General features: G+C 47.0%; 1 protein-coding gene and 1 long non-coding RNA gene across 2 annotated transcripts in view; one reads left to right on the forward strand and one right to left on the reverse strand.

Moving 5' to 3' along the window:
* Positions 1-19,681, reverse strand: part of LOC107265831 — a 28,345-nt gene extending 8,664 nt beyond the window's left edge. Inside the window, exons 1-2 of the long non-coding RNA XR_001537297.2 lie at positions 18,799-19,681; positions 18,568-18,708 (exon numbers count right to left, since the gene is read on the reverse strand). This is a non-coding gene — a long non-coding RNA (uncharacterized LOC107265831). The remainder of the gene's footprint in view (positions 1-18,567; positions 18,709-18,798) is intronic.
* Positions 1-24,776, forward strand: part of LOC107265828 — a gene marked incomplete in the record, with an annotated part of 32,088 nt that overhangs the window by 4,876 nt on the left and 2,436 nt on the right. The window contains 1 exon segment of the mRNA XM_015735687.2: positions 21,436-24,776. Coding sequence (XP_015591173.1) covers positions 21,436-22,485 — 1,050 coding nt within the window.

Genomic DNA, 24,776 nt, shown 5'->3' on the forward strand with positions numbered 1-24,776 from the left:
TTCCTCGTCTGGCCAAGCGAGAGTTTCATCTCCCCCTACCTTTTAGGGAGAAGGGGGCCACCATCTACCTACGTACCTACCTCAGTGCACTTTATCCCTTCTCTCCTCTATGCACACCTCATCCCTCTTTTCCCTTTACCACCCTCTGGCTTCCCTCCACCTCTTTGCCCCTCCCGCCCTTTTCCAAATACCTTCACCCACTCCCCATTCCGCTCCGGCCACATGCAATGCACTTTGTCGTCGCTTCCATTCTGGTAGTTCAGTCGTATTCGGCTCGGTTGCCGGTGAGGTCGCACGCGGCGCTGCTCTTTTAGTGGACGCGACGCCAAATAGTTACTGGCAATAGGAGGAGGACCAGTGGATCGGATTGATTGGTAAATCTGCTGCCAGAGCGTTCCGCTATTTCCTTGATCCAAGGATGATTCCCCCCATGTCCTGGACCATGTTTCACGAGGTTTTCACTAGGTTCCGGTGCAGATCGTTCGAGTCTCCTGTGGGACCACTGGATGGGAATCGTCGAAGCGCGTGATATGCTGGCTCGATCGGCTTTGCCTGGCTCGATCGCATCCACGGTGTAGAGGAAACTTGGAAACTCATTGTAATCCGCACGTGTTTGGTAGAGTATGGAGAGACTGGCTGGATTTCGATGGAGAATTGCCCGTCTGTCTTACGGCGGTACGATGTACTGGTTAGTCGTCGATGAAGTTGTCTCTCGCCGAAGTGAAATGTGGCTCGCTGGTATCGGGCCATTCGTGAACTTTTTTTATCGTTGACCTTCAATATTTTACCAGCTGACCACTCCGCAATGATCCGAGCCGCGACAATTTTACTGGTCGCATTTTTTTTTTTTCTTTTCGTACGCGTTACTACGTCCCACACGGACCTCCCGCTCCAATTCCACGATAAAACACCGTACTGCAGAGCTTGATGTTCATTCATGATTTCAGTGTGTCCGATGACGCGGAAGCGAGCCGACGGAGAGACTTTGCCTGACGATACCTACGAATCCCCAGCGTTTCCATCTCTCTCTCTCTCTCTCTCTCTCTCTCTCTATCTTTCTCTCGGCAATCGAATGCCATTCTCATCCAGCTCCAGCCGTATATACGTCAACGATATTACCAACAGCATCGACTGTCCAGAGAAACACCTATAGGTATTTCTTTACGAAGATCCACGGACAATGGGTATACGAGGAGGCAGTGAGTGGGTACGCGCGACTTTATTTTTCCTGAACGATAGAGAGGCAGACAGAGTGAGACGTAGACCTATGAAGAAGGGGACAGACAAAGAGAGAGAATTCTCCAATATTTACCGTCACGGCTGAGCGTCGGCAAGTCGCGATCAATTATCTGACCGTAATGGAACCGTAGTACTACCGAGCGGGTACGTCCGTGAGAGTTCATGAATGAAGCCTATTTGTGTATGAGTAACAGGTGACAGTTGCTCTGTTTACCTTCTCTATCGGCAAAAACCGGGCGAGGACGCGGCGCGCCAGCCACGTGGATCTCGCACCGTTTTAAGAAGCCTCACGTACACGCGCAAATAGAACGCCACGTGTATTAACTGGACTGTACGTTTGTATATTGGGACTCGTGTACGTGCATGGAGCACCGTCACAGTTTTAAGGCCAGTTCACATTGTCTCTCGTCCACGTACACGCAACGCGTCGTATCCATGTGGATACGCGCACAAGCCACCGCGAAGAAATGCTCGGACACACGTCGTACCGAAGATCACGTGCTGCGCATAACTTACATTCCCACCACTCCTTTGGGCAGCACGTGCCTACTCTCTTGCTGTCTCTTCGTCTCCTCCATCTGTCCGATTCCGTGATTCGATTCAATTGAATGCCGCGCGATCTTAGAGCGTCAGTCGCCTTTTCCTGTCCTACCGGGTCGGACGCAACGTGGCGCTGCGAACCATGCGGATTTATGTGCCAATGAATACCCTGATTGTATTTTCATTAGGATCCGCAGTTGGTACGAGTTTTTGGACGGTTCCAGTTGGTCTTCCATTTGTTTCCATGTATTTTAAAATATTGCTGACTCGTATCTTTATAAAAGGTATTCGCGGAAAATTTGGTCGTCAGGATTGTGAAGTAATTTTTTATAGCCGAGTATTACATTGGGCAGAGTAATAGATTTATTGAGAGAATTTCTTGGATTGGATCTTGTAGAGGGGGGGGTTAAGGTTTAATTGATTTAAAGTAAATCTAGGTAATGTATGTCCCCCTGGCGTTGGAAGAGGTCGGCAATTAGACAGTTCGTGTGAACTGACCCTTGACTCTGGTGAATGGCCTTTTCGTGTGACAAAATGATCTCCGCCACGTGGGTTAGGAACATCCCTTTAGCCCCTTATTCCCCTTCGGTCCAACCGGCTGTAAATTCATGCGTTTACACACAGGTGGCACCACTATCTTCCCTCCCTCTTAACGCCCGTCCCGCCCGTGAGGCAGTCCGAGCGACCGTCTAGATACGGATACCACGAGGAGGGAGCTCCGGGGGAGTGTTTATCATATGCAAATTCAAACCCACGCGTGGGTCCGACAGGGACAGAGCATCGTGAACGCCGCAGGAGATACCGGCTCTCCATTCAGTAATAAGTGCATTCCGTGGCTGGCCCTCGAGTTGGCAACAGTCAGGCACCTCCACTCCCGGTGTTGACTGGGCATCGTGTGACTTCTCGCTCCCATGCGATCGTAACGATACAAAGTGTCTGCATCGCGGACAGTCGTCTTTGCGCAAGAGCCTCAAGTAACTTCGAGGCGAGTTAAAAAGGAACGGCCAGCCGTTATAAATTTTCTTAGCTCGCAGAATCTTCCGGGGAACTCACTCGCGGAGTCTCGCAACCTTATCGTCGTAAGAGAGGGCGAAGAGGCAAAAAATAAATAAAAGCCAAGGATTTCTCCGTGGAAGGTTATCGATCGCTCACGTACGGACCTTCTGGTCTTACCCGATCGTTCTCGATACCAGAGAACCCCAATTTAGCAAGCTCAAACGTAATGGGGCCCCCCGTACATTCGCACGCGTTTCTCATATCCTGACGCGCTTGTCCAAACCACGTGCGAACTTCCCGCACTCTCGTACAGGTGGCAGCACGTCGCAGCCTCACTGTTACGAACTCGCTGGCGACCTCCCGTTCCAAGTACGCGTCACTTGCGCAACGTTCCACCTCTGCTGGCGCATACGGGACACAAGCGCACGTACTCGTACGCGTATGCTCATCCTTCGTACGTTTGCGTTTAACGCGTGCACGTATTGCTGCCTATGTACTCGCGCAAGAAACACAACGCGCACGGCACCGCTCTCTGAGCTCCCTTGTTTTCTACTCCCTCCTGCGGCTCAAAGAAGCAGCCTGTCTCGTAACGAAGGCTACGTTCCTCGTGTGGGAGTGCTATCGCGAGCAGTAAGCTTTCGGCCGTGTTGGAGTTGCGCAACGGCTCTGCCTCGTGACGTCTCTATGCCGATGGAAACTTATGTAGGTTTCCTCTTCTCATCCTCCTGCCGTGACTCCCTTATTCCAGCACGTTCCTCGTCAGGGTTACACCACCGGGGAATGTACTTGTGGCTGCTTTCTCCGGGTACACTCTCTCGGGAAGGATATACGTACACGATGATAATTGTCTCAGCCATCGCCAGAACGACTTAGGATCCTCTCGCGGAGCATCCACCAATTGGCTCCCGTGGAAAAAGTAGCCTGGGCATATTACGTAACGTCTGCGCGAGACGGCGGACCGTTTCAAGCTTTTTTGTCGGGACTGATGGGAGCCGGTCGGACGAAAGGACGGAACGATCATTTTATTTGATTCGCCTGGAAGTATTTGTGGAACATTTTAGAGATAGCTTCGCGGTATCAATGTTACTCGGTTTTGTTATTAGTCCTGTTACGGTTCGTTGGAAAAGCGTGAAAGCCGCTGGTAGCCGTTGCGATATCCTCTTATTTGACGTTCCCGGCTTCTCCCGAGACGCGGCGGATGTGAATTCGCATGCGGTTGTAATCCCAAGGAGTGACTGTTGCGTAAGTCGTCGCTTCGTGGTAGAGCAGTACCTTGTTTACGTAGAGCCGAGGCGCCTTGCATTCGCGCGGTCTTTTTGAATTGAAATAATAGGATGAGCTCGCATAACGGCCACGGGTATCCGTGTTATCGTGTATCCCTGACCAGATGACGATAGAGGACCGGCAAATCCTCCCGTGAGATGTGATTTTTCAAGAAAGCCCAAACCGTCGCACGTGCTGTCTCGAGCAATTTACGTTCGCTGCACCAGCCCGTCCCTCTAAGCTGGTCCCTACCCTTAAAAAGGGTCCCTCGTAGCCGAGGCAATTGCTTCGAAGAATCCTCCTAAGGAACCCGCTTCCACGGAGTCAGTGTCCTTTAAGGTATCCAGGACGCCTGCGCACTTACGGGTGGTTATGCCCTGGTAGGGGTTAATAGGACGTTGGCGCCGCGACGGCGGCTTCGCGAAGCATGGCCACGTGCGCTCGCTATCGAACGGGCACCACCCCCAATCTACCAGCCACCCTCAGTCTCCCGCTCCCATCCCCATTTTCATCCCCATTCCCGTCCCCTATTTCACCCTGTACTACCCCAGTCTCTTCAACCCACCCTTGCCTCGTCACTCTGCGTTTCATCCCTTCACTCTCGACCCTCGCTCGCTCGCTCGCTCACTCACTCACTGACACACACACTCCCTCTCTCTCTCTCTCTCTCTCTCTCTCGTGCTCTTTCCCTCTAGCTATGTGTCTCCTCACGCCGCACTGAACTATGGCGCGCCATATATATATGCTCGACCATAGCTGTGTCTCAGAGTGAGCTGGATATATTGCGTAGGTACTATAGGTGTGCCATTACCGACACTCGAATCCTCGCTTTTAGCATTATCGGTGGAGGTAGCGAGGTTCGAAGAGGGAAACGAAGTCCTCGCGTGGATCATACACTTTCCTTAGTGAATTTTCCTAACATGTCCTTTTTCGCTTTGACTGTCCCTCGACATTTTTTTTCAACGTACCATTACTTACAGTCGCTTTAGTTTTTCCCTTGAAAAAAGGGCATTCTTATTTCAGTCTAGCGCTTACCCGTGAACTGTGCGAAGGAGCGACGCAGGTCGAACGCGGCTATACGTAATTGTCGACCCAGAATTTTAGGTTAGGCCGGACAGTATCGATCGTAGCGGCCATCGACTGCGGGAATATTCCACGAGCTTTTGCTGCTTGTTTTTTTTTTAAATATTCCTTCGTTCTTTCTTCCTTCCTTGTCACTTCTTCTTCTCTTCTTCCTATACGACGCCAGGAGTTACTCCAGACTTGTGGTCGAGATTACGCGCGTCCGCTCGTAGTCGGATAGAGGACTTTGAGTCTGTCTCGCACCTGAGGAATTTTTAAGCTGGATGTCCGCTCGCGCACTCTCTCGTTTACTGGCTTATTCTCTCACTCGCTCACTCAGTTACTCTCATGTCGCGTCTCATGTCCTTCCAAACCAGTTTCATGTGGACGCAACTGTTTACCCTTCGTCCTCTACTCCAATCAGGCACTTTTTCTTATTATCTTCTCTTTATTTTATTCCTTACTCCTCTCTCTGCCCTGTCCTTCGTCTTTATTTCCTTCATCGAATTTTCATACCACTCCGAACCAGCTCCCATAATGACATTAACGAAAGACGCGTACGCTGCTCGATTATAATCCTTACAAAGATTCGGTACGCTCGAGAATTTCATGTTGGACCAAATTTACTGAACATTAGGCGAGACGATCGTGAAACTGCCTAGGGAAGTTTCCGAAACAATGAAAATCGTGGGAGACTCTTGATTCTTGGAGGACCAGGAGACGGGTCCCACAAAGAGACAAAACGGAATCGCACCAGACAGTACAGAGAGCCGTCCTTCAAAGCGAACCCGAAGGAATCTTTGCAGAAGCAGGAGAGGGCAATCGTCTTGGTAAACATTGAAATAAAGAGCAGTCAAAAAGTTTCCTCGTGATCACTCCCTACCTTCTCTACCTACTAGGCTCCATTCTCTGTCTTCAACCTTCCACCTTTAACAACCCTCCTGCAGCGCCACCCCTCGGAACCTCGCGAAATCTTTTCGCTAGGAAGTCGAGAGACAAACCTAGAAACTTTATCACTATTCTTTATCAGTTTGCCACAGTCCCTTCTGCACGGTATAAAGGTATTCGACTGCCAATAGAAATCATTTCGGTCAAGTGATTCAGAAATTTATCATTGTCCGATCAACATAGGACATTTATAGTAAGGACATCCAGTAAAATTCACAAATAATACGTACGATGCTTTTAAATGAATATTGATAAACGAGTAGAAAAATTTATCAAAAATATTTTATATACATTGATATAGTGTATGGATATCCAATTAAATTCTATTACGAATTTACAAAGGAGTCAGAACTGTCGTGAGCATAAAGAGGCTCGTGACTGTTAATGCCCCCACGTAAAAATGCATCGCTATATAATTTGATCGTCCCAAGAAGTTCCGCAAGTTGTCGGCATGTGTCGGACCTTGTATTTTTCTTGCTTATCGATAACGTATCGGCCGCTCGCTCGTGATCTTCGCGTTCAGCAGCGTCACGATGTACGTCTTGCATACGCACGCAAGATCCTCCAGTGGCAGAGCTCGTTATATAGCTACTTGATTGTCACTGCGATGCGTTCGCGGTAACCGAACGCCGCCACCAGTGAAAACCGGCAACTAACAAGTAACAGCCTCGCGGTTACTTGCTTAATGGTGCTTACTGGCTGCTCTGGTACGCCTCTAATTGCCGGCATGATCCCTGAACCCACCAGTGATAATCACCCGTGGATATAACACTATTCGCGCTTACCCACCGAAACTTAACTGTTGTTGCCTAATGCTCTTGTCGATTCATAATCTTCAATTTTTTTTTTCTTTTTTTCTTTTTTTTTCTTCGATACGTTAAGTCACGACGGGTAACAATAAAGTGCAATAGGTGGCCGTTGTATATTTTTTAATAATTTTTATTAATTTCATTGAATTAATCAGTCTGCTCCATTTGTCTGTTACCATGGAGTCTTAGAATTTTATACTGACTTCAAGCTTGGTTAGAGTCTAATACCGAAACAGGCTTATCTAAATTTTCTCCCCTTGGCTCACCCCAACGCCACTTACTCCCCTGTTGCAGATCGCCCCAACTTTCATCTAGGCATCCTCAACCACCCCCCTCCCCCCCCTCCTGGAATCAGGCGCCTTCGCACGGCTCCTACGCACTGCGTAGGAGCCGTATTACACGTTCTCGTGCTCCCCTCTTTGGGAAACTTAGTTTTTTTTTTTTTTAGTTTCTCTGTCTCTGGCGTTCGCTCTCTCAGGCATCATGGTCCCTCCCTTCGTTGCCGCTTGTGCCGATCCTTCCTTCCTTCCTTCCTTCCGTCCAGGAGTTTCGGGACGTACCTTTTTCAGAAACCGACGCTGCTCCCTTTCCATTTCTGGCCCTAACCAACCCGCTGAAACTAAACTTCTCCCAACCGAGGCTCAGCCCCAACGGAAAATCTATACGTCCAGGGGAACTCTCGACTCTGAGATACCGGGTGATTCAGAAACAGTAATTCTCGATCTTCTCCCCTGGCGCGTGTACTTAGCTCTGCTTTAAACCTTGATAATCCTCGCCTCCTGAACTCGGTCAACAGGAGCCTTGATAACGCTCCTCTCTCTCATGATTTCGATTAACGTCACGACGTTGAAAAATGGTTTTACATAAAAAAAATATATTCCGAATATTGTATATCGTTAAAGCCACGTTTTGGCACTGTGGAGTGAAGGCGCCAGAATCGAGATATGAAAGTTTGGCCCAGCTCGCACTTGTGTTAAAACGCAAGGTCCCTTTAAAATTAATAGACTAAGCGACAGCAATAAATGCGGTATATAATTTTTCCTTGGAGAAAAATCTCTATTTAATATGGTATTGTTTCCGAATGTCTTTGCTACGCCAGTTTTCATATATGCATCAATTTTCTCCAGACAGAGATATTCGATATATTCTGTCTCGTCGACCGAAAATTGTCAGATCGACGAAATGTGAATCAGCCTGTAGGATAGAATCGGAGAGAGGGCGAAGAGTGACGCGGAACGTACTAGAGAGAGAAGGACGTAACTCGCGCATGGGGCGTTGCCATGGCAACCCCTACTTGTTCCACCCCTCGTTCGCTCGCTCGCTCGTCAGCAAGAGAAAGACCAGCGCAGGAGAACCAGAGAGAGAGAGAGAGAGAGAGAGAGAGAGTAAGCGAGGTAGTGCAGGCGTATAGCTATAGGAGAGAGCGAGAGGTGTATAGTGAGGGAGAAAAGGATTGGGAGGGCGACGACGATAAAGGGGACGGGCGACCAAGAGAGCGAGAGAGAATGAAGAGAGGGAGCTGCCAAACGCGGGGCCGGCAGTGCAATCAACCCGTTGCCCACCAGCTAGGGGAAAACTACCCCGAAGACAGAGAAAGACGAGCAGATCGTCGAGGGAAGCAGAGAGATAGAGAGAGGGAATAAGAGAAATAGAGAACCGTACAGGGTTCCGTGCCATAGAGGATCGGAAGAAACGGGCAGAATTACGAGAGATTAGATGCGAGCGAACAGTAACGAGAAGCTCGGTCGGTAAAACAGTACCGTCGCATCACCGACGTATCCACGTACGAGTCCTACGACACGGACTACGTAGGCTTTCTCTACTGAAAAATTCCACGTATTTCCGGAACGTCCAGGGAGATTGTTGGTTTCAAAGGAGAAAGAGAGGAATAGCCGTACCTTCCAGAATTCCCAAGGTTCGTTCGCCCTGAGATCAGAATGCAGAGAGACTCCTAATCCTTTTGCTCCTTTTTATTCGTTATAGTTATGTGTCTCATAAAAAATTATTTTCACTCTCCAACAAGGGAGTCTCCTTGGAACTGTAACGTAATGCGGCATCCTGTGCTACGTTGGAAATATTCACGGATGGAAAAGGAACCAGGCTGACGCAGGTGAGGGTGTCGAGCGCGCTCGTTCCTTGCCGTTGTTGGTAAGGCGCAGTTGCTCTATTCTCCTGGAACCAGTTTTCTTCCACACAGAACTGAACACAGCGAGACTCGCATATGTATATACAACTGCGGGCCCCCGAGCCACAACGTGGCGCGCACCACACGTCAGCTAAACTAGAAAGTTGTCCCGACCGTCGGAAGAAACGGCGCACATACTACGGGGCACTAGAAGCCTTTCGAATTTTCATCAACCAACATTTTCTGGTGGCGATAACGCTACTTGTTTCTGATTTCATGATACTTGATCGTTGTTCGATTATCCAATGCGTGCTATAAATAGACGATCACGATCGAAGTACGAGGAATACGTTTTGATAGGATGAAAATAAATTTGAAAATTTTGTCTAACAAACACAACATTTTCATAGCATTTGTACGATTGTATACTGTGCCCTGAATCTAGGCGTATTATTATTTCAATTCTACGAGTCATCGTGTTTATACCGTGGGGAGGTTTTTGTTGGGCTACGGGACCGGATGACCAATTGAGAAAGTGAGACTAGGGTAATTAAAAAGTTCACCCTACGTTCACCACTGTGGCAACCCCATTCTTCGTGTAGAAAGTCTTCGGAGGCATTCGTTGCCGAAGCGACATCGGGCGAAGCCGAGAGCGTGGGTATCAGCACGGAACCGAGTCTACAACGCATTGACGCTGTGTTGCCACATTTCGAGTTTCTCTCTCTCTCTCACTCTCTCTCTTTCTCTGTGCTGCCCCCACTTCGCCGGATATCTCTCTTTCTTTTTATGTATCCAAGACTGACGTGGCGCCGTTGTCAGTTCTACTGGCGGGAAAACTACGTTTCGAAATATTTTCTTCCCATTAAACATCTTATCTGTATATCGTGAGAATTACGAAGAAAATTTGTGCTTATCGAAAATTGTAACAGATTATCGTTGCTGCTCTTAGGTAAATATAGTTTTTCAAATTTGCGAAAATTTACGATTCGAAAACGTTATAGGAACGAACAAAAATTATAAAAATATTTGGCCGCGGCTCTCGAGCGATTTGGGGAATTCGAGGCGCGACCTTGGCTGTCTACGTGGCGTCGCCGTCGTCGCAACGAGCCTCGGAGAAATTAAAGTGATTCAAGAATTTCGTATTTTCTTTCTTTAATGGATAATCTTATTTTATTATATTGATTCGTGAAAGATATCTTGCTTGATATCAAGCCCCTCAAGGTTTCGAATTGGATCCTGTTTTTCGTTCTATTGGAAAATGTCTGCGCGCTCTGTTCTCGTAGGAAAATGCCGGGGAGCGCGCGCGACTTTGAAAATAGAAGGCCCGCTCTTTGAAAATAGGCTCCGAAATATGCGTCTGTACGTGGCTGCAAGTTAGTGGCGTCGCAGAAGCCAGGAGGAAGGAGGGTATACGGTTTTAGACTACGGGCGGCGCGTCGGCGTCGAGTTAAAAATAACAGTACAGCCGGCCAACCAGTCGTTTCTTCCTACAGCTAGGCTAGGCTGCTTGCTTGCCTGCCCGCCTGTTTTCCTGGCTGGCTGACTGGCTCCCTAGCTAGCTGGTTGGATAGCTGGCTGGCTGGCTGGCTGGTTTGCTGGATAGCTGGCTCTTGGCTTGCTGACTGACTAGCTGGCTGGCTAGCTAGCTGCTTCGTTGCTACGTTTGCTGGCCAGCATACTCTCCGAAGCTGACGTTGCCGTCGGCGTTGTTCTTACAGCTTTGACTAGTATGCTACTCGGGTGGTCAGCCAAAAAAACGTTATACTATCAGGACACTAGATTTTCAAAAAATACACCTTGTAGTTTTTCCATCTCTTAAATTTTTTTTAACGATTCGTTAAGCGGGCACATATGTTTTTTTTGAAAATAAAATTCCAGAAGGCAATGATTCGATACCCAGTCATCTAATTCACTGGTTATGCGAGGGTATAATTGCCCATACGACCCCGACTCGAGGGGATGTCATTGTTTCCCTTACTAGTACTTCTTCCAGTCGCATTGGATCTCCCACGTGAGTTCCGAGCTGTGGAATTCTTGGCGACAACCAATACGCTGGAGTGAGTTGTATCTCGGCACGTGTTCTGGACACGAGTAGCACTGGAACGAGCTGATCCGTGCTACTCTTTGTTTTTCCTTCACGCGCAGGTCCGATTGCGCATTTTTGGAATATTTTAGTTTTCGACTTATCCGCGTTCTCGTGCGACTAGTATTTATTTACGAGTCATCCGAAAGAGAAGGAAAAATTGAAATTGATATAATTTTTGCAATATTTTCCAAATAAATATTACAATATTTTGAGGTCACTTAAATTCTGGTAAATTCACATTGACATCACTTTTGACGGAGCTCGTCCTCGTATATCGTTTATGACGGAAGTGCCGTAAAGTCAATTATACGCCACAAAGCACATACTCGACGGTAACCCTATTAATCCTGGTAGGACAAAAGGTACGAAAAAAAGGGATAAATGGTTTTAGGTCACTGGGTACATCGCCACCTCTTAGATGTTTATGGATTTGTAACGAGGCTCTTGTTAAATTATGAGCTGGCGCCTATCCTTGGAAAAACAAACTTTGACTTTATTACTGATTCGCTATTGGCCGTCGATGGGACCAACTACTTTTAAATACAAACATCTTCAGAACTGTATCGAATTTCCTAGCAAAATAAAATTTTACATATACTTTCAATATATATTTTTCACCGGCCACATAAGAATTCCTTATGGTCGTATATCATAAATAAAAAAAATCGTCGAGCGCCTATCGACAATCAAATGGCAATTCCACCCTGAATTCTGAATATTCGAATCGTACGCTCAAGAATAGCCTAGTCAAGATACGGGAATAGTTAATACCAAAGCCAGCTTTGCCTCGGGCGATCGCACAAGGACAGTCCCGCTACAGCAAGACTTCCCACTCGCGACTATCAGCTCGCAACTAGACTCAACCTGCTGGCTGTGAAATTCACACTCGCCAGGAGTCGGCAAAGTGGCTCCACGATACACTCCTTGGGGAGTATCGCGTCGAGATTGGCAGATAAGGATTTTTGCACGAAAGCCAGAAATCTTCAAAACCTTGCCAGAGGTAGACGCGAAAAGAAAATAGACAAGAGTGATGGAGGTAACGTCGTTCTGTTTTACCGACTGGCAGACAGATCCTCGGGAGTTCAGCGCGCAAGAGAGCTTGACGTCTCCACGCCTGAAGTGGCTCGGTTTCTTCTCAACTCTCGAGCGGAATTCTTTGACTATTTTGCTATTAGTTCTAAAGACCCCCGGTACACTCTTCCTGTACATACAGACCTGTATTATACGTGTACAAGTATTTGCCTCACCTCCTTTCTTCGTGCCCAAGAGTTCTTTTACCTTAGGACGGTCTAAAAAAAAGAAATCGGAGTGCAAGGGCTACGGTGATTTCTAAAAAGTTTCGTAGGAAATCACGATCAAGCTTTCACGGCGAAGACTTCCAGTATCTCTTACCAAAGGATCCTGCACTGCGTTTGCCGGAAGCAAAGGTCGCGAAATTCCATCTCAGTAGCAGAACGCTTATTGTTCTCAACGAGTCCACCTGTTAGCTGGGTTTCGAGTGTTTTCTCCTGCACCCCTCGCAGGAGTCGAATGATTACGGTTTCGCTATAGCTGAAATATGCTACGATGAGATATTGCATTCTCGTTTCTTGTGTAGCCAACCGGCCACACCTTTCACCAACACCCGACCCAAGCCTGCTTGCTTACTTGCTGGCCTGCCGCGTTGGATAGCTGGCTGGCTGGCTAGGCAGCCGACTGCCTGGTAGTCGAGGCAACAAGCACTGCCTTGCCATAGTTAGCAGTAAACTCTTCCACTTTACTACACAATCTCTCAAAACTTGAACCGCAACCATGATAATGATGATTTAAGCGCTCAGCCGAGCCTATTAGCGTGTAGGTTAAGGTAAGAGCAAGTTAAATGGCCATCAAAGGTCGATCATGTTACGAATCGATGTGTCAAGGAAATCGGGTCGTTTTGTACGATCCGAAAAATCCTCTTCCGGTCGTTGTGAAACGGTTGTCTATATACACTATAGGATGCAGCTATCTGTGTTGCACGCTTCCTGTCCTCACGTCAGGATTCAAAGGTGGTGGAGGTTCGAAGGTCGACTGTACCAGGATAACGGATGTAGGATGTATGAGGTAGAATAGATCCAGCGGTGCAGCGAGTGGTGCAAGGACCGTAGCCGTCAGCCTTGGTGTGATTTTGCGCGAGTTCCTCCTTGGCCGGCTTACTCGAAAGTGTCAAAGAAAAATAGAAGCACGTGTACATCGATTGTTGGTCCCTTGTTCCTGATGACTACCACTGCCGCCAAGTCCTAGAATGCACCGCGCGGCAGTCACGGGGTAGTCATCGTGGCAGGCGGGCAGGCGGGCAGGCAGGCAGGGTGGCAGCCTGACAGACAAGGGGGGACCTCTACCATCGCTTGGGCAACCCAGACAAAAGAGCGAAGCCGACAGCCGCCTGGCGACCCTCGCATAAAAGGTTCCAACCCTCGTTCGCCAAGGGTACGGCTACCCCGAATTCAACAATGCAGCCCCAAAGCCCTACCAACCCATGGGGCAGTCCTTCGGTCCTGTGGTGGCCCTTATATATACCCTTACCCGGGTGCCATTGCTTGTAGGTACATTTATGCCCCGGCAAGCCTGACGTTCACGAATTCGTCTAGGATTATGTCCTCTTCGGAAAGCTTCGGATTATCGAACTTCTGACCTTCGCTAAAATCTTCATCCAAGACTTCGAAAGCCCGATTTTCGGACGGTCAGAAAGTTCCTATCGCGTCCTTTAAACTTTTACTGAACTCTTATCGTTGGCCCTGGTTGAACAACTAGGAGCGTTGCTCTGAATCTTTTATTAACTTCGTAACAAGTACTTATTTTCATACATCTCGAGGCACGGATGTATATTATTCGGTCAACTCCAGAAAACGGTCTATGGAAAAGTTTTTTTACAAAATTTCAAAATTCCTGCTCATGAAATCCTGTTTGTCCCATTACAAGGTAGATCGGCAAGATATACTCGTGCGCTTCCTTGTTCCGGTATAAGAAATTGACTGGGTTTTAATTGCCCAAGGGATATAGAGGTCCTTATTGGACAACGAGGGAGTCCTTTAAAAATAGAAAAACAAATGAACGCCCATCCCTCTTTCTGGGACTCGCATAATCAAGCGCAAATCCGATCCGCGTCATTGTGGACTCTCAAATCAGTAAGAGCACACTGAATCGTACATTCAGCGAGTAAATTTGCGAAAACCGTTCTTGGAGAACCACTGTCATCTAATCTGAAATGGATGGTCAGAGACTCCGAGTCCCGACGTCGGACCCTCATCAAGCCCCTCTCTCTCTCTCTCCGGTATACCCGGGTGAGTCTCTCTACCTGGGCCCAAATCCAGGTAGGACCCCACAACAATTCCAAAGGAGTCCTCACGGTCGAGGAATATTACAGCCTAGAATTTTCATCCCTGTGTACCCCGAGCAAGGGTGCCGCAATGGATATTATGCTCTACACGATTTTTGGGACGCATACAATTTGCATGAAGTGTGACTTGGAATTAATTAAGAGTATCAGGTGTTTATCCCGCCTAGTAGCGGATCACTGTAGTGCAACGAAAGGGTCCAATAAAACAGCATTATTTATTCCGGCCTAACGTACAAAAAACGTAAAATCGTTTTTTTAGTAAACAAAGACAAATTTTTACTAAATTCAATCTACGCTCTACTTAAATCTTCCTAAAGCGAATGGATCACTGACGATCGATTGGCATTGAAGTACCAATGCAGAAGTTCTGGAATATCGTAACATGGCTATGTGACATGTTTATAGTTCTGCCACGATGCACCTTGCATTTTCGCCCACGTGTTATATACGCATTCGTGTTTCGCCAGGGCGAATACATTCAAGTGCGACGAACATCCTATCGGTATATATACATACGCGTATATATATCGCAAGGGGATACCTGCCAAGCTCGAGTTTTGTCCCACGACGTCCTCCTCCTCATAAACCTCGACTCGCCCACTCATAAGCAAACAGGTTCCATGCACAGTATCTATCTTCGCCCTTTTATACTGCCATTGTTATTATTCTTTTTAGTATGATTTTTGGGTCAAGAATCGAGGGTCGGAATCTCATCAGTGACACCTCAATTCTTATCTGGACAAAGGAGTATCGTAACTGCAACTTAAGCCGTTTCAATCTATAGCTCTAACTATGTGTACAACACTAGGGACTCGCTCCATGACGATTCCCTGCTATATTCGAGCAAAGTTCGCGATGCGCGCGCAGCCGAGTTTCCAGGAAGTTCCTGCACTCGCGATGTCGACGTCCTCGTAGACGAGTGTCGTGTCGTGGCGGCGTCTTTGCCGTCCCATCTAGAGGAAGATGCTGTAGAAAAAAGGCTACCGGAAGGTGCGGGAAAGGGAGAGGAACGTTCCCAGGTTCTCCCACGTGTAGGGGTGCCCTTGCTGTCTGCCATATGGCCCTTTTTTTAACCACCCCTATGTCTGTACTCACCCCTCATCCGTTCGGTGCGGCAACGTATTCGATCGGAATAGAGAGTGAGAGAGAGAAAGATACAAGAAAAGAGAGACTATGAGTACACCGTGTAATATCCAAAGTTAAAAAATTCGAAAATTCGTTATTAGCGAAAAAGCAAAATTTGGCAAATACAAATGTACGCGCGAACGAAAGACTTGAAGTTCGTAGTACGCGAGACAAGGATGGGGGGGGGGGGTACGGCACGTTCCTTTGATGTTGAATTAGTCGGCGTTGATCTCCTCTCGCTCTCATTTTTCTTTTATTTCTTCTCTGTTGTTTTTTTCGCTCGCTGCTACGCACGAATTCGTTTGCTCGTAGCCGCCGTGAATTTCCTTTTCCTGATTAATGCCAAATGCAATCAAATTCACAACGTGCGGGACTCGTGTAAGTACGGAGCCAATGCATCTCTCGATATGTTACGCACAACGAAATCCATATGGCGTGAAGCTTTTTTGGGGAGCCGAGCTTTTTTACGGAAAATCTTTTCCTTTTACATTTTCCACCTCATGAACTTTACTCGTGCGTTTTTGTTCAACGTCGATCGAATACGCTTCGCCCTTGGCGTCTTGTACCGCGGTAGGTAATATTTGGCGCGACATTCAAATTCATTGTGTCTTTTTAAATAATCCGTTGGTTTAAAGGGACGATCGGTGCTGATTTCCCACTGGTACTACGTAACGCCTTTACATCCCTCAGCAAGGTCTCTCCAAATTTTTCATCGGAACGTCTGTCCTCAATCCTACTTGGGTTCCCCCTTGGGGTAGATCAGTTACTAACGGATACAGGTCTCATTGTGTACATCTGAGTACGTCTTACCAGCATGTAGAAAACACTTGCACATTATTCTCAATCTTGTGGTAAAATCGAGTATTTCCCTTACTGAAATAGACGCGACTTGAACCATCCTATATGTATCACATACATACAGTATGTAGATCGTCTACCGAAGCTACCTGTAACAATTCTTATAACGATACGAAGAAATACAGATACATAAATTCCAATTCGAAGAGTATCCAGGAATACTCTATTCCGGCATCGAATCCCTCGATCGCATCCCATTGTCTTTTTCTAGATCCGGCCAATGGGGTAGAGAATTTCGGGTCTGCCTGCAATTTTCGTAGCTCCTCTCTAACCCTGCCAATCCCTACGGTTAGGACACCGCAGATGCTGCACCCCCTGTAGATTACATTGGAAGGGTTCTCAAACGGTTGCCGTCCCGAAAATTGATATTCAGGATCTGAACGAATAATAAGTTCCCGTTGGATGTATGCGGATTCGATTGAGAGTCACTGCTATAGGGGAGCTACCCCTTGGTTCCTAGCCTTCCTTTATTCATCCCCTAATGTAGGGCCGACTGCGTGGGTACTCATTGCTACGGTATATAGGGTAGGGCATTTAACGTACATATACCCCATATATACTTTTCACATAGAACCCGAGGGGATGAACCGAATGAATGAGTGGGGTCGCCCATCGTGTCCTCCATCTATCGCTTGTCACTCCCGCGAGAGGTGCATCTGATAAGCCGAGCATTCAACTGCGTGTTTGCACCAATCCGCATTCTCGGCTTGACCTTGCACCTCGTCGTACAATCACCGTCGAACTATCCTTGTGAAATTTTTGATTTTTTTTAATCCCTTTTTTTTTGTACTTTTCTTCTCTTCGGTTCGCTTTATACCATTTACAGACTTTTGTCGTATATATAGATATACCTCGGTATAGTCATACGTGCTTATACATCTTGAACTTCTCGCATGACGCTCATCGCGCGACTTTCTGTCATGCTGCAATCTTATCCGCTTTGCGAGATAGCGCCGACGAGCTAATCTGTCCGGCGGACTTTATACCGTGAAGTTGTTCGAGCGGCGTCCAGGTCTAGGAGTAAGAGGTACGTAGCTAGGAACGGTCTACGAGTGTTCATTTATTAGCTCGTGCGCATGCGCACCGAGCTCGGGGAGATAGCCAAGATCAATGACGCCTGGAGTAACTATAGAAAAGATCCTTTATCCAGATTTATCGGACGAGCTTTTTTTCTCCTTCTCCTTCCTTGACGTTACGACACGCATTCGCCTTATGAATCGGCGAATCTGGAGCAGGCGAAATTTTGGTCCCTTCGACCCGAGACGTACATGGAGTCGGGAAATGATCTTGTTTACACGGGAAATGTCGACTGGTGGGAATTCAACGAAGGAACAAATTGCGGGCGTTACGGAGACGCGGAGGAAGAAAAAAGGGCGGCACTGATAGCTCCCGTAAGAGAAGGTCCACGGGAATGAGAAGTCGCGGCAGTTCGCCCGGCATCAAATTCTGTTTATACCGCCTACCTATTTCTGAGTAAATCGCGATCCTGCCACTTTTACTGTTTCGACTGGACTTTTCTTATCCACGATTCTCAAATGTTATGAGAATATATCGAGTCGGCCTTCTCGTAGCTTTCTTTCCTCTCGCTACTTTCTCTCCTCCTCTCCAAAGAAACCTTAGTTTACATTCGCCCCGAAAATCTGCGAGGTTTCCAGATATTCATCTATCTAAACGCTAAATCCATTCGGATAGACGTTTCCTGATTCTGGATCGAGAGAACGGGTCTACGTGAAACATTAAACGTACCGATAGGAGAGAGATGTGAATAAAAAAAGGTGTAAAATTACCCTTTTTTTCTTATAAATTCCCCTCCCCCCCCCACACACACACAACTCATCGCTATGCTAGGTCTCTTTTTCGAGAATACCCTATGCACGTATGTACATTACATATACATTCGTTCTCTCTGTCGGCCGTTCCGACTGAAAGTTCGCGATCTACGCGCCAGACGGCGCTGGCTATCTGGCGCTCCGAGTCCCCTTTCGAAAATAACACACGGTCGGTTGACGTCATGCCGTCATGAGCTCCGCGAGTCACGAACCCACACAATCGCACTGCGCTAACTAACCGACCAATGCCAAGAGAGAGTTTTATCTACAGGGACCTACGATGGCTCGAGACTCGCGCTGCTAGATAGCTCATACCGAGCAAACATTACCTCATCGCGTGGAGCGTGATCGTCGAATTTTTCGGGGCGGCAGGATCGCCGATGATTTCCTTTACATCGACCGTTCCCCGTCTATGGCGACATAACCTCGTGACCGTGAGATTGTTCGTACCCAGCTGCTCGTACGGAAAACTAAAATACAGGAATAAACTCTTGAAACATTTTTATACGACGATGCGTAAAGTCCTACGAGGATGCGTGGCCTCCTCGGCTTCGTCGTACCTCGAGAATTTTTGCGCAGTAACGTCACATGGCTCAGCCACGTATACCCCGTTGGATTCGGCTGGGTATCGCCTCCTCGTAGATTTCGAACGTGGACGGACTCCAGATCCTAGGCTTCGAGGCGGAATTCGCGATAGGGTCTTTAACCTCCCACTATTTGGAGTCTCTTTGGGTTGGTAGACACAGCGTGGCAAGTAGCACCGGCCCCGAGAACTACGTTCATAATAAACCACTGGAAAACCAATGACACTGAACTCGCCTATTTATAATAGTGTTACGCTACGACCGTCCCTACCATCGGTTCTTTTCTAGCTTTGTTTGGTGAGCATCGTTACAATCGCAGCGCGCCCTACTTACTGTCATTCACTTTATTAGACTTTTTTAGTAATCCGGAATTTTGTTTTACTAAGTTATCAAATGATCTTATTCAAAAAGAGACGGTGACGTGTATAGTTTCTCTCTTCGAAGTGAACGGAATAACGTCCATGTCGTATGGTCCGATCGAGTCCTCCGATAAAGGCATCGTGTAGTCCCGGCATGGGAAATTGAGTAATCACGCGTATGGGGATTCGCCACAACTACCCTACCCCTTAGCGGGACACTGGTGCTAGGGCTTAAAGCCGGCATCGGCGGTAGCAAGCAGTTGCCCATAGCCGCTTGAAGCTCTCTGCTTCTTGACTCTGATTTATGGCCAGTTAAAAGGCATGCATTCTGCGTGCCGGCTAATCTGTTATGTTGCCCCATGCTTTCCCGATTCAACAAGTGCGCGTGCCGTCATTATTGGTCATAACAGGTTTTACGGAGTATGTACTAATTGTAAATATCCGGATTCTCGTGTAAAATCCCTACAGTTTATATACGCGCGTTTTGAATATTCTTTTTTTTTAATCTTTACGTCTTATCTTTGTTCCTCGTTATATCGTGCTCATCTGCGATGTTGACGGGTTTCAGATAAAATTGTTGTGTATTGTCGATATATCAAGGCATTTTTTCTTTGGTTATTTCGTAGCACCTAAGCTGCTGATTGGTCGACCCTGCTGGAAAGAACCTATGACTGAGTCGTATACCAAGTAGGACGCACAACGGATGTGTGTGGCTACGGCACTGAGCAACTATTGCCCAATGTCAGAAGTCATCTTCTTATACTGGAAGTACCAAACATGTTTCGTATCGCAATTGTGCTTGATTCTTCGCTGTACGAACTGACATTTTTTTATCTGAAAAATGTATGAAACGACTATTGCTAATGTCTCGATATTTTGAAGCGAAATGCTTCTGCACGGTGGACAGTAATTTATCAACTCTCTTCCTTCGTCATCCGAGCGCTTTGTCTAAAACTCACGGGGCCGTGACCGAGCGGCGGAACCTATAATTTTGAGGCAATTTGGTCCTTTTTTTTTAAACATTAAAATTCCAAAATGACGACGAACGACACGTTATTTTTCGATTCTATGCTTTTATATCTCTATATTAAGTTCTTTGTGGTAGAAATTCTGAACTGCCGTTCTTAACTTTATATGCGAGTTAAAGACATTATTTTTAGCTTAACTTGTAACGGGAATTGTCTTATGAAATATCAATTATTGACGAAATGGAAAGGCAAATTATCTGAAAATTTTGTTTCTCGACCGACACTGAATACGTGAAATAAAATATAAAAGTTTTAGAATCTACGCAAATATTTTAGTTGTAACCGAGGAGCACCGTTCATCTGAAATTTTTCGACTGGAATTTTTTTGCCAATTAAACGTCATGCACAGACCACGTGGGTCATTCTGAAGTAAAGTCGATGCCGGTGGTGACATCCTACGGCATTTCGTTGAAACTCTCTCGGGCTGCGGTTCTCATTCTTCATTGCAGCATTTAAATTCCCCGGAGGCTGGGATTTACTTACTTTCACCCGCGCGGTAGTAATGGCCTCGCTAGAATAAAGTTCTGCGCTATGCATTATGGCTGGGTTCATTTTTACACTTGAAAAACACGCGTTATTTACGTAGCAACTATGTCTGACAACTCTCACGTTGTTGCTGTCTGGAAATACTCCGCAAGAGCTGATATCTGTGTTTTACCGAAGGAGCTGAAAAATAAGTCTCCCCCCACTTCTGTCAGCAAGTGAAAATTAGTACGTAAATATGTTTTCTATGATGAATCGATAAACGACCACCTGTTACGATCTCATACACATCGATAACCCCATAAGACTTGCTCTTCGGCAGCGCGTGGATACAAAAGAGAAGGAGAAGATTTTTATAAGGGGCCCGCATGCCGGCTGATTGAACCCATGAGCAGGCTCTGCGACTCCCCTATAGCGAAGCATCCATTCCAACTGATGACTTCTATGGGGGAGGGGTCTCTGACGTCATTCCCCAAGCTACGATTCTGTCAGCGAGCCGACCCTCTGAGTCATGCCATTGCTGTGTCCTGGCTCATGCTCGGCTGCCAGAGTCCCGTAGTGCAAAGCGAACAGCAGATAGAACTTTTGAGAATGAACGATTGTCCAAAGGGTAAACAACCCTGAGACGATAGACCAACCCTTTAGATAGAACTTGAACATTGACTCAGATCAGCGTCCCATATACGATTTCGTAACTGAGTAACAGTCATGGAACTGACGTTCGAATTTTCTTTGTGTTCCAGAGTTGTGCAATGATGGGTCTGCAGGCCACAGCAGGAAAACGTAAGCTAGAGGGAGGTGTGGGCTGCATGGAATTTGACATGGACATGGGTGAAAGCCCGTCGAAACTGGGAAGAGTCGAGGGCAGCTGGTGGGCTATGGAAGATAGCTACACTCCACCGTTAAGCCAAACGCCATCCTCGTACTACGACATGGAGGTGTCATCGCCTTGTCTTCAGGCAAATCCCTGCCAACCAACCCCGAGTCCACCGCCGCCCCAGCTTCATCATTCCCAGCACTACTATCAACGCGGACCTGGTAACAACGGTTACAATCAACTATCGAGGCCACAGCCTCAATGGGGCACGCCTCATCATTACGAACCCCCTACGATACGAAGGGAAGAGAACGGCAAGAGCTACCTGGAACTGGGTTCGAGCTACAGAGCGAACGAGAGGTGCTGCGAAGGCTCGAGGTCGAGCTGGTGCAGAAGAGGTCGAGCGTGTTACAGGCAGAGGAGACTCGCAGTCCTGAATATATCCATGTGCAAGCTCGCTAGGTATAGACAATTCCCGGATCCGAGTTTGCACCGATCCGTCCTCATCTGCAACACCTTGAGGCACTTGGAGAGAGAAATGGAGAGGGATCGAAGTCCACCACCAATGGAACCCGTGATCCCAGCACCTATTGCCCAATTGCAACCGCCCGAGCAGGGCAGGCTAACGCCATTCCCGCTACCACCCAGCTCATCGAATGAGACAGATACGGATTCTGGGATTGGCGATAGCGACGATAGCAGGTCCATCAACTGGGGTAGTGTGCTATCGCTATCCAGTCAATCGCCCCTGGACCCGCTGAATAACAACGAGCTCCTCGACGTCGATATAAGTCCCGACCTAGACCTCGATTTCATGCCTGGATGGAAATTGACGCCGCTCTCGGCGGACGACATCTTGAGAAGTACAAACGGAACGCAAGATCAGGCGTCGAGTAGCAGCGGCAACAGCATCGGCAGCAGTAGTAATAGCAGTAGTAGTAGTACGCACGAGTCTCTCATGTGCGTAGGATCATAGCCTCCAATCTTGACGTCGCTGAGCCATCTCATCGATTTCTATCCCTTGACACCCCAAACGAGCAATCTCCCGAAGTCTGTCGCGCCATCTTCATCGTAGACGCGTAAGCGAGATTGCACGGTCTCTAATTATAATTTATTCTTCGTGTCAATTATTGTATCCCTCGGACAATTCGGTTCTCGATCGTTCGTCTGCGTGACTCTCCTTCGACCCGCGTACTATTCTACGAGACTCGAGTAAAGCAAGGTTGGGTATGCACGTAATGCGCTCTGACTATTAACACAATCATGAACATAATTACCGGCCGGCTTGTACGTTCGTTTAACGTACGTATTCCATAAGTTTTCGGGATCCATCTCGTCGCTCAGTCCCTCAGTCTAGAATTCGCATCCACGTGTAGCCCGTACGCTTAGTAGACGTACGTACGTACATAGAATTATGGGTCATTCGATGAAATTATCGCGGCGAATTCTAAGACCGGAACGTGACTCTCGTCGATCACTGGCGGGAAACTTTCGGAGCTTTCAACGTTTTCACCGCCCCCGGGCCGGCGATGCACCAGAGACGTGTAAAAGCGCGTGTGGGAACGCGACTCAAGGACAAAAATATATATGAGGAAATGAGATCGCAAGGAGCCTTCGTGTCCTTTGGCATAGAAGCGAATGAGAAAATAACGAAACGGATTAAAGATTATATGAAAAATCGTTAAGAGAGGCACGAGATAACGTATTGTTAATCGCTTCCGCATATTTCGTCCTCAGGGTGTATCGCTTGCCTAGCCGGCGCAACGTTGAGAACTCTACCCCGTATAAGGACGAGCGTGAGGCGCGAAGTCTAATAGAAAACTAATAATTTCAGGCGTCACGCTCGCGAAGAAAAACCGCAGTGACTTCGAAATCACGACACGTACATATACTGCGTTACATCCATTACAATTACATTACGCGTTATAAGGACACTCACATACCTTTCTACTTTACCGACGGCGATGCACAGATACATACATGGTGCTAGGATATCCGACCTGGTGCTTCTTACAGTTTTGTCTCAAGAAAGCGAAAGATAAAAGAAGAACGAGAAAGACATAACGGTATCGGGAGGACCCACGATGAGGGAAAGAAAAATGACATAGGCAGATGAGAAAGATCAGTCGTTTGCATACGTTATGAGAATTGCTCTGTTTTCATCGAGGAGACGATTAATTATTTTCGCGGACACAGCACGATGTGCATCCAACTGGGGAAATTGGCAGTACTTGTTAAGTGCGTCCGCGAGACTGAATTCGTTGTCTGTCGCGATCTAAGAATTTATTGATTCCAACGTATTAAATTAATCGTACGGATCGATAATTCCTTGGGATTCACGACGAAGAGTCCAATTCTTTAAGTAACGTGTTTTTCTATACCTACCATTCGTGTGCCGCGTGATACTTGATGAGATGAATAATCGATAAGCCGGAGAGAATGTCCCGGGGGTGTAAGAGGGATACTTTTTCTATTCCTTTTCGTTTTCCTTTCTACGGTGGTTACGCATCGGGCTGTGTCGAGTACCAAATGTACCTGTACTTTATTGAATCAGAATAACTCCATGGGCCTACCTCGTAATGTCCACTGTATACTACTGATCTCTCGTAATCTACAATTTACACGTAAATACAGTAGGCTTTATGGGTGCGCCTATGGGAATTTCGTGAGTTGGGGTCTGACGATGGGTAGGGATAGACGAGGTTAATGGGGAATATTCAGGGTGGGGCTGAGGGTGGATTTGAGTGCCGTGGAGAAAGTCCTCGTGAAAATTTAGTAATCTGCGTGCGATCCTGTCTCACGTCCACAGTTTTCCACAAGAGCGGTTATACTTAAAAGAAAGCTAAATAAATAAACAAATCTAAAAAAGGATATAAAAGCTAATTAATGGACTTGACTGATTACTTAAAAGAAAAAAAAAACAACGTAACTAATACAATGTAAGTTGATTTAAAAGAAAAGTGTAATTAATTAAATGTAACACAGAAAAATGCTAGGTACTTCTTGTAAATAAATACGTTACGCGCTAAGGTCTATATTATAATATAAATCGGATTAAACAAAAAATCTACCTATCATTTCGATTCAGTTCTCTTTTTCTTTTTGCTATACTGGTAACACAGTTATTCTTCCGTTTAATTATCGCGACTTCTCGGATCTCTTCTGCTCCATTACGTTTCGTATCTCTATTAATTTAATCGAATTCCTATACCGAACCTCCCGATTCTATTTTTTTGATGATCCTGCTGCTGCTGCCCCCCCCCCCCC

Source organism: Cephus cinctus, unplaced genomic scaffold (assembly GCF_000341935.2).
Source record: "Cephus cinctus unplaced genomic scaffold, Ccin1 Ccin1_scaffold0240, whole genome shotgun sequence".
Lineage (NCBI taxonomy): Eukaryota > Metazoa > Arthropoda > Insecta > Hymenoptera > Cephidae > Cephus > Cephus cinctus.